General features: G+C 34.8%; 1 protein-coding gene across 4 annotated transcripts in view; it reads right to left on the bottom strand.

The window, feature by feature from the left end:
* Nucleotides 1–16,456, bottom strand: part of LOC124953659 (acetylcholine receptor subunit alpha-like 1) — a 124,910-nt gene that overhangs the window by 1,789 nt on the left and 106,665 nt on the right. For all 4 annotated transcript variants that reach the window (XM_047505364.1, XM_047505367.1, XM_047505366.1 and 1 more), the window contains 3 exons: nucleotides 9,253–9,433; nucleotides 6,749–7,993; nucleotides 1–3,253 (listed from right to left, as the gene is read on the bottom strand). The exon at nucleotides 1–3,253 is cut by the window's left edge and continues 1,789 nt beyond it. In XM_047505364.1, the coding sequence (XP_047361320.1) occupies nucleotides 3,050–3,253; nucleotides 6,749–7,993; nucleotides 9,253–9,433 (1,630 nt within the window). In that variant the 3' untranslated portion in view covers nucleotides 1–3,049. The remainder of the gene's footprint in view (nucleotides 3,254–6,748; nucleotides 7,994–9,252; nucleotides 9,434–16,456) is intronic.

Raw genomic sequence — 16,456 nt, 5'->3', positions numbered from 1 at the left:
GGAATCATTTCTTCCTTTACCATCGTTCTCTGCTTTTCGGTTGTTCGCCTACGCGACATCCTAAAGGATCCAAAGATGCTTTGAGGTATATTTCGAATTCCAAGATTCTTTTCCACGTAACTACTACAACTATGAACGCGATCCATCTTCTTCCACGTTTACTAAAAGGATATATATGATTTAAAATGCAGCTTCCTTTTTCCATTTTACTTTATCCTTTGTAAGTTTATCACCCTTTCTGTTTATCTGTCTCTCTCTCTCTCTCTCTCTCCCTCCCTTCCTATCTTTCTCTCTCACTCTTTCTCTCTCTCTCTCTCTCTCTCTCTCTTTCTTTCTATCTCTCTTTCTCTCTCTTCCTCTTTTTCTCTTTTGCTTTCTCTTCTCAACCTCAATATGGTACTATATGGTGTTGCAATTTATTCATTTTATACTATCCTCATTTATTCATTGATAGAACAAAAAAATAAAACAAGAAATACATTATTTATCATAATTATCTCTTCACGTTTTACATTGTTCGAGTACTATTTTTACACAAATTTCGAAAATCTAATTGATTAATTTATCGATTTAATATAACTTAAAAAGAAAAAGAAAAAAAAATTGAACGATAAAAATATTGAAATTTTTAATAAACTTTTACCTTTCTGATATTTTTCTCGATCGTTTCAATCTTCTATCTTTCATGATCCGATCAATTTTCATTCTGTCCTTTTCTCTCTCTCTCTTTCTCTCTCTCTCTCTTTTTCATCCTGTTTTCTCGTTTCTTCCTTTCTTTTCATATCTCTTTTCTCCATACATATGCGCCGACTAAATTAGATTGAGGCCGCATCTAATATTGGCAGTTGTTTGCAAGCGGTTTATGTTTTGTTTCTCCCATTGTTTTCTCTCTCTCTTTCTATTTCTCTCCCCCCCCCTCCTCTCTCTCTCTCTTTCTTTCTGCTGCATAAACTCTTCGTAACTTTCCGTAAACGCGAATGTTTTCGAAGAAAACGGTGAAGAAAATTCGCTTCTCATACGTCTTCGTAAAAACGATGGAAGCATTTTACCCTCTTATAACCAGTATTAATACACTAAATATAAGCACGATTTACACGAACGAACGTTTAAAATAACTTTTTCGTCGTTAAAAAAAAGAAAAATAAAGAAAAAAGCAGAAAAAAACAGAAAAAAAAAATTACAAAAGAAAAAAGTATTTTCATTTTATTGCACGATAAACGTCATAATATTCGATAAAATAGTTAAAAAACATTGTTCAGCCAGAATTTCGATGTTCCTATTTTAATTGAAACTAAAATAAAATAAAATAAAATAATAAAAGTAAAATCGATCGATCGATGAACCCACGCCGTTCGTTCGCATGTAACGTAATCTAGTAAAAAAAAATCATTCTCTAATCCTAATAAACGAATGAATAAACGAACGAATTAGTCTCGACGTGAACGTTCGTAGTACTCGTGTAAGTGCGTGATTCGCGCGTTTTTAAAAAGGATATTTCGTTGCAAGTACATACAACGTGATACCACGTTGTTGTTAATTTTTGTTGTTGTTGCTGTTGTTATTGTTGTTGTTGTGCATCTTAAATGTGCACAAGCATTTCGACAGTGCAACTTCGAAGCGACACGTAACGTTCGCCCTTCACCGTCGTATCGATGCGAATACATATACATGTGCGCGGTTTAAATGCCCTCCCTGTATATTTGTATGTATATGTGAGTATGTATGTATAATATGTATGTGTACTTTTACGTATATATGTACGGCACACGTACGTGCGTATATTCGTCCTGTATCTATGTATATGTGTATTTGTATAGCGGAAGTAGTGATTGAATGTGTGGACGTGCGTATACGATACGTGAGCGACAGTGTGCGCGGTATATATATATATATATATATATATATATATATATATGTATTTATTTATTTATTTATATTTATATTTATATATAATAATAATAGTAATAGTAATAATAATAATGATGATAATGATAATAATGGTGATGATGATAATAATGATAATAATAATGACGATAGTGGTAGTAAGAATAATAATAATAAATACGTCGGAAGTGCGTGTGGATGTGTATACTTGTGTATATGTGTACATATGTAAGTGTGTATCTGTAAGTGTAAGTTATATGTATCCGTGAAACGCGCCCCCCTCGCTGTAAACGTCTTCTTATATAAAATCGGCAGTTCGGGCAGTTCGACGTCTCGCCGCACGACTCTAGCCTTACGTATGAAACCAGATTTACAAAAATACGGTGCGCGTGTTTTTCGCGTATTTGGCACTTTTTCTCCTTCTCTCGCTCCTCCCCTCCGTCTCTTCCCGTCAAGCCCACCCACGACATCACAAAGTAACATTCGCTTCGTACCCACTACTCATTCACGCCCCTATCAATCGTTCTCTCACATTTTCTCTCTTTCTCTCTATCATACGGTCTATTTTACTCGCACTTCAGTCGCTCTCTTTCCCACTCGAAAGTACCCTTCCGAAACAGAAAAAAAACGAAGATGGGGAAGGAAACGAGGGGAGACAAGCGACATCGTCGTTCTTCGTTCAGACTCATTCTTTCTCTCAAACGTACATGCATAGTCATGTTCTCTTTCTCTTTCACTCTTTCCCTTTCTCTCTCTCTCTCTCTCTATTTATCTATCTCTCTTACATACAATCACTTTATCTCGTCACTTTATCTAGTCTCATTCCGGGACGAGACCGGAAAGGAAACGACGGGGCAGCGATGGAAGAAAAGCGGAGCGGCGGACGAGAGAGAAGAGTCGCGTCCTTCTCCGCACTGACGCGAAAATCGGCAGTTTCGATGGATGACGACAGCGAGGACGACGAGGACGACGACGACGACGACGAAGAACAATGTCGTCGTCGACGTCGGCGACGCCGACGATGACGATGATGACGATACCGACGACGAAGACGGCACCAGCAAATCCAATGATGACAATGACGATGACGATGATTATAATGACGGCGATGACGTCGACGATCGCGCCAATGACACGGTGGCCATTGACCGCGCTTTATCGTCAACTATTCCTCCTCCGGGCCCATATTCATCAACATCATCTTCTTCTTCGCGATCTTGCTGTACTTTATGTCGATCGGCTTCGTCGTGTCATAAAGACTCGGAGCCTGGAGGATTATCAGCGCCGTTCCGAGCACGCAAGCGAGCGTGAAGATCCATAGAAAGATCCGATCAAGCACCATCGCGACGTACTTCCAATCCTCTTCGACCTAACAACAGATCAAAATTTTTCGATATGTGAGATGAAATTTGTGTAATTTTTTTTTCTTTTTTTCGTTTTTCTTTCTTTTCTTTTTTTTTTTGTTGAGATCTTTCCGGTGACACGTCGAGTCAGGCTCGACATCTCACATAGATAGCGAATTTGTGTATATATATATATATATATTTTCTCCAAAAAAGATTTTAAAAGATATAAAAATAATAAGGCTAATAAGACTACACGAGCGTTTTATACATCGTTTATTGCACGTCGCATATTTTCCAACAAAGTTAGAATTGTCTGTTTTAATACAACTAAAAATACGTTGGCAATACGAAACAATTTAGCGAGTAAAATTTCCGTAAAAAGTTTATCAAATCAAAATTCTACTTCGACGGAGAAAACGCATCGTACAAAATGTTCGTATTGTCCTACCATAAGAGAACTAATAAAAAATTTTTCTGGAAATTCTATTGAAGATGAATCCTTCTTAAAATTCTAATCTAAACAATCAACGTTTTTGCTTGAACGAAAGTTAAAAATCTTGAGTATCATTTACGCTAAAACGCTCATCCAATTAAAATCCTACTTCCACGGAAAAAAACGCGTCGTTTCTAACATTCGTATTGTCCTACCATAAGAGAACTAATAAAACATTATCTGGAAATTCTTTTGAAGATAAATCCTTCCAAATATTCTAATCTAAACAAACGTTTTCACTTGAATAGAGACTAAAAATTTAGAGTATCATCCACGTAAGATCAAAAAGTTTGAGAAGAAAAACTCGAAAGAAATCTTCTACTTTTTTTTTTTTTATCTTTTTTTCCTAATATACCAGCCAAACAAATCTTATCATGTAAGGTGCGTGCCAAAAATCCACTTGCATTGCCTCCCGAAATCCTAGCTTTACAAGATACGAGATCGAGAGATTTGTCCAATTTTGTGTTCCTATTTCTTCTTATCTATCTATTTATCTATCTTTCGATCTATCTATCTATCTTTACATGGATCGACTACTACTATATATAATGTACAAAGAGAAAAACAAACGAATGTGCAGAGTTATATATATATACATGTGTGCACCCACACACACACACATAACATATGTATATATATATATATAAGCATTAAATGGGATATACGTATCACAGACAGGAACGTGTGAACACATATCGTAATTATACTACAAAAAAGTTGATATACACATATATACACATACATAAATATAAAAATTAATGTAATTATACATGTACGCATTGAATGGAATATGTTGAATCCCGAAATGTACCTGAGACATGTGGTAGCTAAGGAAACATGTAATAGCTAAAGAACACACACAATTATACTCAAACGCATAAGAATCAAATTCTAGAGAAGACTTCCTTGGCAAGGAAGTTGTCGCAGTGCGTTATTCGACAGATACATCACAAGAATAATTTATGCGTTAAACTATACACACGCCAGTGTGCAACGACAAAAGGAAAGCTCTTACTCTAGCTACAGCATCTCGTATTTTCGACTCCGTTTATATCTCCAAATTATGTGTACAACCCTCTTGAAATCTGACTCGATATGCGTAACTACTATAGGATCTAAACGTTAGAATCTAAACGTCAAAATCTTCCTATCTTCAAAGTACAGATTTATTGAATTTAATTGAAGAGGCCTTTGTTTCTCTACTCAAAGTCTACAATTCGACCTTTGAGATTTCACGTTTAAGACGATGCTCTTATGTATTTTCAGTTCACTGAAAATTGTTTTTGGTACAGAATAAATTATAAAATTATGATTTATTTTAAGAAAAAAAAAAAAAAAAAAAATAAAAAAGAGAAACTAAACTCTTTCTCTCACAAATACAAGCACACACGAACGCACGCACGAAAATATGAATAAAATAAAATTAATCAAGGATTTTTATGACGTTCAAAAGATATAGGGAGAAAAAAATATTAAGATAAAAGAAAATCTTATTTTAGATCAATTTTATATCGAGATTTATTTCTCGTAATTCTTTTTTTAAGCATACTCGAAATTACGTTTTTACCTCGATTACAGAGCTATTCGCTATACAAGCTCGCGTTGAAATACACAAAGTGCCGTTGGCACACTGACCTATATAATTTCTCGGAAAACAGCTGGATTGCGTCGACGCGGTAAAGCAAAAAATTCACCCTCGCCGGTGAACCTTCTTCACGTAACGAACATACACGGATATCTTTTTCACACCTACTGCTACTGAGTAAAAAAAAAAAAGAAGAAAAAAAAAAGAGAGAGAAAAAATAAAGGACAGATTCCGTTTTTGTCACTAAATTTTTCATATACCGACACAAACACTCACACTCACTTATACACGCAACATATGCACATAAATCTTTAAAGAACACCTTGTTTTGATATAAAAGTAAAAAAAAAAAATTTACAAATATATTTACTTTCCCATATTTCAACCTTAATATATTCACCTTAATATATCAGAATGTATAATACGTTAAAACAAATTTTATTATCGAAAAGAACAAATCCATATGGTATCTAGATAACTTTCTCTTTGTTTTTCTTTAAATCCTAAGAAAATGAAAATGAACGATTCAATGTCTCGAAAGGGATCTAACAGATGTTAGATTTTCTTATCAACGGGAACTCGAAGAGTTTAACTGGTACCCAACAGGGACAAGTTGGACCAAGTTAAAAGAAAAGAACGAGAGAGAGAGAGAGAGAGAGAGAGAGAGAGAGAGAGAGAGAGATAAAAATGGAAAGAGATAGGCAAAGGGAGAATCGAAGAAAAAACTGGAAGCTGTCGGATAGATTGATGCGAGTGATCGTTGTTCGTTTTCTTCAACCTTATCGACTCTCTTTTCCCACTGGGTTTCGATGTGGCTCGGTAAGTCTTTACCTAAAGTTCCTCTTCGTTCAAAGCAAAAAGCCAGTTAACTCGGCCATTCATGGTAGGACACGAGCTGGAAGCATGCTGTATGATGTTAAAAAGGTTTGCTCAACTAATAGGACGCTAACGCTCCTAGACTTGCTCTTAAAGAACTTAGCCGTTCTCTTCTATCTACCTCTCTCTCCTTCCCTCTTTCTCTCTTTCTCTTAATTTCTATCACGTTCTATCTTATTTCATCGTTATCTTTAATCTGAAAGAATAACTAGAAAACGAAGAACAATGATTGATTGATTTTCGTTCGAACTTAATATCAGTTTATCTGGGAGAAGTTAATCGAACGAGTTCAAATGAAACTGAGTTGAATTGAATTGGATAGAGTTTGAATATAGATAGATATATATACAAATGACTAATATAAAAGGATCAGAAGTTAATCGCACCCTAAAGATTTCGAATAAATTTCATTCTTAGTAATTACATCCCATCTATTGAAAATATTCTACCGTCAAGTAATTCATGGTAATACTGCCGAGGGAACAAAACTCAGCTTGGATAAACGATAAGATAAGATTAACGATAAAAATGAAAAAATAAAAATATAAAGAGAGAAAGACTCACGCTTTCAAACTTGTCCTTGTTCTTGGCATGCTGTGCGATGAATCGGGCGTCGTCGATGGTTTTCTCGATTTCGCGCACCAATGGCTTCTCGAAGGTGGGACTGATGTCCTCGTGTGCATAACCGGGACTAGCCGGTCCAAAGAGATCGTCGTCGGCACCGGGCAGAGGCAAGGAGGGCAGTGGTTCCTCGAAATAAGGGGCAACGGTACCAAGAGGTGGACCATGCTCATGATGAAAGCTCGGTGGCTTGCTGAGTGGCGGCGGCGGAGGTGGGCCAGTAGTCGGTAAGGAGCTCGGTGGTGGAAGGCCAGGACCGCCAGCAACACCGCCGTGGTGATGATGATGACCGACGATGAGGTGTGCCAGCGGACCGTGTGGTCCAGGTACCTCGTATTCGCCGCTGAACCTCTTACTGCCATACGGCTCGTACTTATCAGTCTCTTGTACATGGAACACATCGGTGAGGATAGCCTCGGGCGGTTTCCCGTTCGGTGCCTCGACGTCATCCTCGTCGACGACGTCATCGAGCTCGTCGTCGAGCTCGTGCCCGTTATGAATACGATGAAGTCGATGATGATGGGAGCTACCGGCGCCACCACCGTTTCTACCACCATTATCACCAACACCGGTACCAGCACCGTTAGCACCACCGACAAGCCCGTCGATACCTTCCTCATCTTCATCGTCCTCGTCCTTATTTGGTCTTTTGATGAGGAGGAATCGCGGGAGCACCTGAATGAACACGATCCGTACCCACTTCGCCATACGGTGAGTAACCGGTGACCGAAAGTTCACATTCAACACTGCGATCGTCACTACGACCGAAAGTGTAACGAGCACCATCGTAAACAACAAATACTTGCCGAGCAACGGCACCGTCAACGACGTGGGCGGTATTATCTCAGCGAGCAGGAGGAAAAACACCGTCAACGAGAGGAGTATCGAGATCGACAGGGAAACCTTTTCGCCGCTGTCACTCGGCAGGTAGAACACCAACACCGAGAGGAAGGATATGCCCACGCACGGTATTATCAGGTTTACCGTGTAGAAGAGGGTCTTGCGGCGTAGGGTGATGTTGAACACTATGTCGGGATACGGTTCCTCGCAGCAAATGTAGAACGCCTCGTTCCTCACGGCAGGCACTTTTATTATGTCCCACTCGACGGAGATGTAATAATCTGTCAGATCGATACCCACATCGATTTGATTCGAATCTTCGGTTTGAGCGAGATGCCGCAGGTCGACCTGAAATCAATTCGATTGCCAAAAACGTTATCCATCGAAAATTTTCATCCGTAGATTCAATTATTATTAAATCCTTTTCTATCATCCTTTACTTTCCCTCCCCTCTCTTCTTTCACCCAGAAAAAATTCCTATGTTCGATCTACTAATCTTCGCTGTAATGGCGATGTTGCAAATAAGAAATTTTAATCGCGACATGAATAATCGAAATTCCATTGAGATAATCCATTAAATACGATACACCACTGAGAAGCTTTTGAAGATTACTACCTTTGAGTTTCCAACTTAATCAGAATGGCTACGGATAATCGCGTTCAACCTCCGTCTCTCGGTCCTTCTTGACAGTAAGACCTACATTCTGTGTTTGTGTGTATGTGTGGGTATATATATATATATATATATATATATATATATATATATATATGCTTCTCTCTTGGTAGTACATCAAGAAAGAAAAAGGAGTTACGTTTAAGATCCAAAAGACGTAAGAATGGATCAGACTTTTGTTCCGCGGATTTAACAAAAACGTTGCGGAGATAAATTTATGGGCCAACCGAAAAAAGTCGAATTAAGTTAGATAAAGACGAATGAGAAACGAATTGACGTTTTCCCATGGATTTCGTGGTTAATACTTTCTTCTTAACATAAAAGATACTTATATATTTCAATCTTATAATACGTTTTTTAAATCTCTCGTTCGATATCAAGTTAGACAAAAATGACCTTTCATCGATTATGAAATTATTATTAAATTATCACAAGATATCTTATTATTTATTCTTACAATTTATTAAGTTTTAGATAATTAATAATAAATTATAAAACATGGACATTATTATTTCTTTTCTAATCTCCACGATTTCATTCTGCTTCAACAATCTCGAAAGGATTTACGATAACGATTGAACGACGAGAATAAAAGGATTTTCCATCTCTTGAAATTTTCTGCTCTTGTTCTAACGTAAATGTAAGAAAGAAAGAAATACAGAAAATGAAAGAGAGAGAGAGAGAGAGAGAGAGAGAGAGAGAGAGAGAGAGGAGAGAGAGAGTTTCATTCTCGGTACAAAGGAAATTCGATTTCCGAACGGTCTCATGGTTCTCTCTAACTTGCTCTTCTCCAAACCCACCCAACCACCCAACCCTTCCTCTCCTTCACCCTGTCTCTCTCTCTCTCTCTCTCTCTCTTTCTCTGTCTTTCTATCCGTACCCAGTATAATTAATAACAAGCTTAATTGCTCGTCCACGGAGAACGAGGACTTACCGTATATCCGTCGTAAGTCCACGAGCCAAACTTCATGAAGCAGGTCTGCTCGTCGAAGGGGAAATACTCCACGTTGATCTCGCAAAATGATTTATAGATCGCCGGTGGCTTCCATATGACCTTTCCCGTATGGTGCAAGATCGCCTTGGTCATAATGGTTACCTCATAATTTCCATCGGCACTGAAAACAATATTAAACCAAAAGTTCATTAGAATCGACATCAGTACTTACAGAATATCAATATCATAGTGCGTCGCACTGTTAACCTTTAATTCATATTTAAGATCGAACATTCCTTGAATTAAACTCCATTTTAAGAATTTATCTCATTTCTTTTTTTTTTTTTTTTTATAACCTCTTATTAAATTTATATTAATTTTCTTCTTAGAACGTGAACGAAATAAGTATATGGGAAATAAGTCAAAAGAAGGAAGTAAAAGAGAAGCCCATTCATTTAGTTTTCTTTCTCTTTTTTTTCAAAATTATACGTATTTTTTTTTTCAAATCCTTAAGTATATACTCTTATATACCTATCATTGTTATTATAATAAAATTTGCAAAGAATCTTTACAACAAACTGAATATACAATTTCACAAAGATAGATCTCGATCGGATGGAAGATCTTATTCACGGTCATTGATCTAAGAAAATTCAATAAGCTTTAATTGGTAAAGGAAAAGATAAGCTTCAAATAAATTTAGTTCAATTTAAAATTATCGTGAGAGAGAGAGAGAGAGAGAGAGAGAGAGAGAGGGAGAGAGAGAGAGAGAATAAAATTGAGATGATAACTCTCGAAGAATATTCGACCGTATTCCTAAGGAAATGAAACTAGTAAGAAATAAACTTACCGAAGATAATGCAAAAGCTTTTCTATTATATAAAGAGAAGAGAGGGAGAGAGAAGATAAGAGAGAGAGAGAGAGAGAGAGAGAGAAAGAGAGAGGGAGAGAGAGAAAGAGAGAGAGAAAGCGGATGTTCGAGCCGGTGGTGCTAGCGGCACGTTACGCCGCAGCTGTCGCTACTGCAGCTTTCTGCACTTGTTGCACTATTTTCTTCTACTCCTACCGTTCGTTCGCTCGGTTGGTCGCTCCATTATTATTAGCCACCACCGCGTAGCAACGGTTATTGCTGCTGAATTCCGCATCTCTGCGAACGCGCAGATTCATTTCGATCGATAATATATCTCACGAACTCTCTCTTGAATTTTTCATCACCCCCTATCGTCGTCTAATATCACGTGACAAGAAACTCTTATAGATCCATGACTCTCGTTCTATCCATTTTTTCCATTTTAAAAAATATTTCTAAAACTCGTTGGAAGAATGGAAGATATGATAAAAATAAAATGAGAATTTTTTACGTAGGGGGAATATGTAATATCTATAAATAATATCATCGATATGTAACATGTCCCACGTAGTTTCGTTACAAATGAATTTCGTATTAACAAGGAAGAATTTATATCGAAAGAACTTTCGATGTAACTCGTAAGAGATACACATAAAAAGATTTAATCCGGTTCGTTTTCATACGCACGTCCGTATCCACTTTCATGAGATATACACCAATGTACCTTATAATCCTGTTATGAGCTAGTGTTGTCGACGTTAACGACACGTACCTATTGACGCGCATGTTTGATGGCAACAAAAGCTTCGCATTGAGTAAAGTTACTATGCGTTTCTGCTAATCAGGTTATAAGCGAGTTCATCCAAAAAGAGAGAGAGAGAGGAGAGATCGAGTGAATGTAGGTCTCCTCCTGCACTTTGCGGTTTGTCCGATAATTATATTTCTCTTATCGAAAATTTCCTAGGCCGGAGTGTAAAGCCGGAAATAGCCTACTTATCGCCGCTAGTAGAACTTTGTGTTCGACATTAGAACATCGAAATCCCATTTACATCGTTGCTAACATCTTCTTTCAGGTCTCAACGTTCAAGGTCATGTGTCTCAAATACATAGAAACTATGGATTCCGAAGATATTTTCTGTGACCTTTTCACCTGTCACACATTATCGATAAATATTTTGAATGATTTATGTACGATTTTAAATCAACAAAATCATTTATAAATAATAAATAAAAGTTTATTACACGTAATTAGATATTAAGATATTAGATATTAGATAGTAGATATTTATTCACCTAAATTCAAATCGTTAATTTAATAAAAATTTAATAAAAATAATTTAATAAAAATATTAGACTACTTTTCAATATATATATATATATATATATATATATTAGGTGGACCGGAAAGTAATGTCGTTTCTGCGCATGTCGATATTTGGTTATGATTAAAACTAAAAACTTGTTAAAAATTTATTCGTTTGAATTTAATTTAAAAAAGCGACATTACTATAATATTACTAATATTATAATATATATATATATATATATATATATATTATAATATTATTATTATTATAAAATATATTATATATATTATGTATATATATAATATATTATACATATATTATGTATATCCCTAGTTGTGCACAAACAATTTCAAATTGTGCACAAAACAATTTCAATTTGTGCACTTGGGATGTTCTACATCCCAGGCACTTTGAACAGAAATAAAAATTGACACATGTGCAAAATGTTGACGCACACGTGCGTCCCTCAATTGTTCACATTACTTTCTCCTAAGGGTCATATATCACTATTAGAAATACCTGCCCTTGGAAACTCGTTGGATATTTGCTAAGAAAATGTATAAATAAAAAACTTGTTCGAGCTTAAATATTTTTAGTCAAATATCTAGTTTTCAATAATGTGTCGAGCTGGACAATAAATAAATAGTGGAAGTAGACGCCTAAGCGCGACGAACCAAAGGTCTCAAGGACGCCTAGCCTTAAAATATCCATTGACACCCTCTAATATACACGATCATTAAAACAATGGAATACACATGGAATTGTTTAAACATTTTAACAAACTATCTTGACATACCCACGATCAATAAAGATATTGCTTTTCCTTTCCGGATATTTTTTACTTAAACTTCTCCCTTTCCATTTCCCTTTCCTAATTCATTAATATCTTCGTGAATAGTTCAAGAGATGTCTACAGACAATCGCATTAAAGTATTTGCATTCATCAGTAAGACAGCCGAGTCTTACCAATATCATTAGCCTTACTTACATATACCTTAATCGGAGGAATTCAATACAATCTAAAACGCAACAGCACAGCTAACTACATATCATTACATAAGAACACATCAACAATTGTATCTTATATCAACAAATATACTGTGATAACTTCAATTCGTGGAATATTTATTATCGTGTATTTACTTCAAGAGCTTCATGAAATCCTTCAATAGAACGCGCGTTCTCCCATTAATTTGCGGGAACGCGGCGAGCAATATTTTGCTGATGACCTTCAACGGCATCCTAGCCTAGTGTCGCCGCTCTTATTTATCGCGACCAAGTGAGTCTATAATACTGACGACAAAAAAGAGACGAGGAAAATTCTCCGTGCAAATCGACTATTATAACTGGTTCGGTGTGAGACGCATATCTGAAAGCATTCTTATAGTTTCACCGTTACGACACAACAGAAACATAGATGTCATACAGAATGAATAATTTTGATTCCAAAAAATTTTTATATATTCTTTGAAGACTCGGAAATAATAATCAGTAGACTTGAAAACGCATTTCTAATTTTGACATTGTAAAAAGTTTTCATGAATCATACAATGCGCAAAAATTGATTTTTTTCGTTAAAAATCAAATATCTTTTTTAATTTTCAATATTTCAAAAAAAAAAAAAAATTTAGTGGCATTATTATCTTGAAATAAACCTTTTTCAGAAAAAAATAAGTACTAAAATTATCGTTACAAAATGTATAGTTATTTTGAAATACAAATATGACTCACTTTGAGAAGGAAATAGCATTCAATTATTCCATCAATCTTCATTATCTTTTGTTTTTTCCATTCATTTCACTAGAATATTCATACATACAAGTTCTTATTTTTACAAGGATCTATAAAAGTACAAAATTACAATAAAAAAATAATTAAATGTTTACTTATGGCCGATGTGCTGAACGCATAAGCCAACGTGATGCAAATAGAGCGTATCGCAAATAGAGCGTCTACAGAAGGGACATCCAATTTTAGTTTTCCTCTTTCGAACATAGACAAATCATACATCAGCGTTGTTTTTTATATATTATAATTTCAGAAAATTCATTTGTATCCTACTCAACATCAAATCGGAATATGCTCTTAATTCTTAATTTTAAATCATTTCCAAGAAATAACATATTGAAATGCACTAATAAATAATTCTTACGAAGTTGCTTATAAAGTTTTTTAAGACAAGATTGAGGGAAGATTGTAACATTTCTACCAGCATTTTTACATTTCAATAATATTCTATCATTTGTAGTAGCCATATCCAACATTCTAAAGAAAAATAATATAACTGATCGACTTCTTTATTTTCATTATAGTATTGTATAATAGCTGATTTGCCATTCTCATTGATTGCATTGGATTTTCAATATGAACGAGACATAAGATTAGAAAATAATTTTTACCATCCTTGTATATAGAATCACATTTTTTAGAGTATGAATAGACTACAAATTTTCAATAATAGAGAAACACAAATTAATGCAAAAACTACTTATTGTGCATACTGGGTGTGATATACACCAAATTTTATAAAAATTTCAACTTTACTCGACCACTTAACGATTTGTTTTTAACTTAACGACTGACATAACGCGGACTATTCTAATGGTTAGAATATAAAGATACATATCTCAACTACATATAAATGGCGGCACAAGTCCCATTTATAAACGTTTACTTGTTTTAAATTGAGATCAAAATTGATTTGTGGTGTCCTACACCCCAGGTGCACAACTAGGGATATATATATAATAAACGATTATATATATATATATAATATATATAATAAATTATATATATATATATATATATATATATATATATATAATCATTCAATGATGATAAACTCCTTTGATTGTTATAATACTCTATAAGTAACATTCAACGAGTCAAGCCAGTGAACGAGATTGTGTTGAATGAGAAGCGAAGCTATCTTTCCGAGCAGCTTTAGGTTCGATAATCCGTTGCATGGGAGAAGATATTGCAGGCTAAAATATCTTCTACCAACTGAAGATATCCAAGAAAGAGAGACAGAGACAGAGATAGAGATTAGGACAGAAAGAGAGAGAGAGAGAAAGATAGGAGTTGAATGCACTGTAAAGTTATATTCGATCGACGATCAAACGGGCAGACTGAATGGCGACGACTGATCATCGTAATTTGCACGAATGCGTCTACTACTCGATGTATCAGATGTTAAAGACCACTCCACCCTACTCAATCCACCCATCCCAATCCATCCTACCTAATCTCCCTCCTCCCATTAAAGGAGTAAGTACTCATTGACTTCTCTTTATCCTTTAGAAATTGCTCGGATGGAGAGTTTCGTATTCTCAAAAAGAAGGATAACTAATTGAAATTCGAGAACGATTTATTATCGATCAAAGGTGATTTTGAATATAAACGGAATAGTTCTCATGTCGTATGTTGTGCATCATGTGTCAAGCTCTCAAAGAGATCTCCAGTAATCCCACAAAAGATCTCTCTCTCTCTCTCTCTCTCTCTCTTTCTCTCTCTCTCTTTCTCTTTTCCTTCCTTAATTTTAATTATATTTCAATATCTAATTCGTAATTATAAGATATAAAGATAATAAACAAAAGTAAAAATTTATTTAATCCGTTAACCGAGAAGACTTTGTATCTGTAAATGTGGAAGTGTGAAATTGATTTAAATTATAAAAAAGAAAAATGATACGGAAGCAGACAAGAAACTTTGGATAAATTAATGAATCGTGGAATGAAAAATTGAGAACTATATAATGCTTTCTTTTAACAGTGATAAGAAATAAATTATTTACTTATGTTTTGTTATCACGCAAGAAGTTAAATTTCCATGACGAATTAATTAATCGTCATGGAGATTTAACTTCTTAATTCGAATTGATTAACGTTGCAATTAAATATTTATTGATTTTATTTAATTGTTTTAATAAATTTTCAAATATTTATGATATACTACGAACATTTGTATTATCTCGATATTTATAGGTATACGTGTGTAAGTTGTTGAAAATGTCGATGTTTTCCATCGGAGAGATCGAAATTTGTAACTTTGTTCACTCGCAACAGAAGATATTCTCTGCTTTCCTCTCGCTCTCTTCTCGTTAATACGAAGCGTCACGTAATCACGAAAGCGAAGCGTCTTAAACTTTGCGAATGAACGCGACAGGAGTTGCCGTTTGTCCAAGGATCAAAACTTTCTTGAATTTGTATATGCGTGTGTGTGCGTAGATATATATATATATACGTGTGAATGTCTGTGTTTGTGTTTGTGTATGTGTGTAACTGCTTTTATAAGCACGTAACCCCCCTCCTTTCCCCTTTCATCCCTTTCTACATCCCTTTCTACTCACTTCCTTTCGTAGTTGCCCTCTGATGAGAATGATTCTCAAGCGAGAAGTACCACATGAATCCTAATCACGTTTCGAATTTTGTGCATCCGACTACTATAAAGTCAAATTCGTATTTCTAATAATCGATTACTTTCTTATTTCAAAATGCCAAAATTCTAAGTGAGATTAAATGTTACAACGTTATTCTGTTAATTTCTTTTTCTTTTTTTCTTGCTATTGTTGAAAACATTAAAATATTTCCTAATAGTTTTTTAACAAGTTTTTTGATCGATTATTTTTAGAACTGTTTAAATATAAATAATAAAGGAACACATGGACGATATTACAAAACTATTTATCGAGAATATCAAATAATAATAAATATCTGATTACGTGACGTTAAGTTTACAAACATAAAAATAAAATTGTTATATTTATAACAAAAATAAATATACAAAAATTGCGAACTAAATGAAGGGTTTTCCAAGCGATTTTGATAATAATTTCTATTGTAATATAAAATAATGAAAGTTCAGAGAATGAGATTATTATACAAGTAGAAAATAATAAATGATGATACAAAGAAATGATAATTGAATAAAATCTGTTTCATAAATAGTTTATCCTTGATTATTCGATTTTTCGATTTACAACAGAAGAATATCCATAAAAGTACATGATGCAAAAAAAATAATTTATTACTTGTTAAGTATAGTTAGG

This window comes from Vespa velutina, chromosome 13, assembly GCF_912470025.1.
Source record: "Vespa velutina chromosome 13, iVesVel2.1, whole genome shotgun sequence".
Classification (NCBI taxonomy): Eukaryota; Metazoa; Arthropoda; class Insecta; order Hymenoptera; family Vespidae; genus Vespa; species Vespa velutina.
Note: the sequence above shows the minus strand (reverse complement) of the source record. Positions and strands in the feature narration are given on the sequence as shown.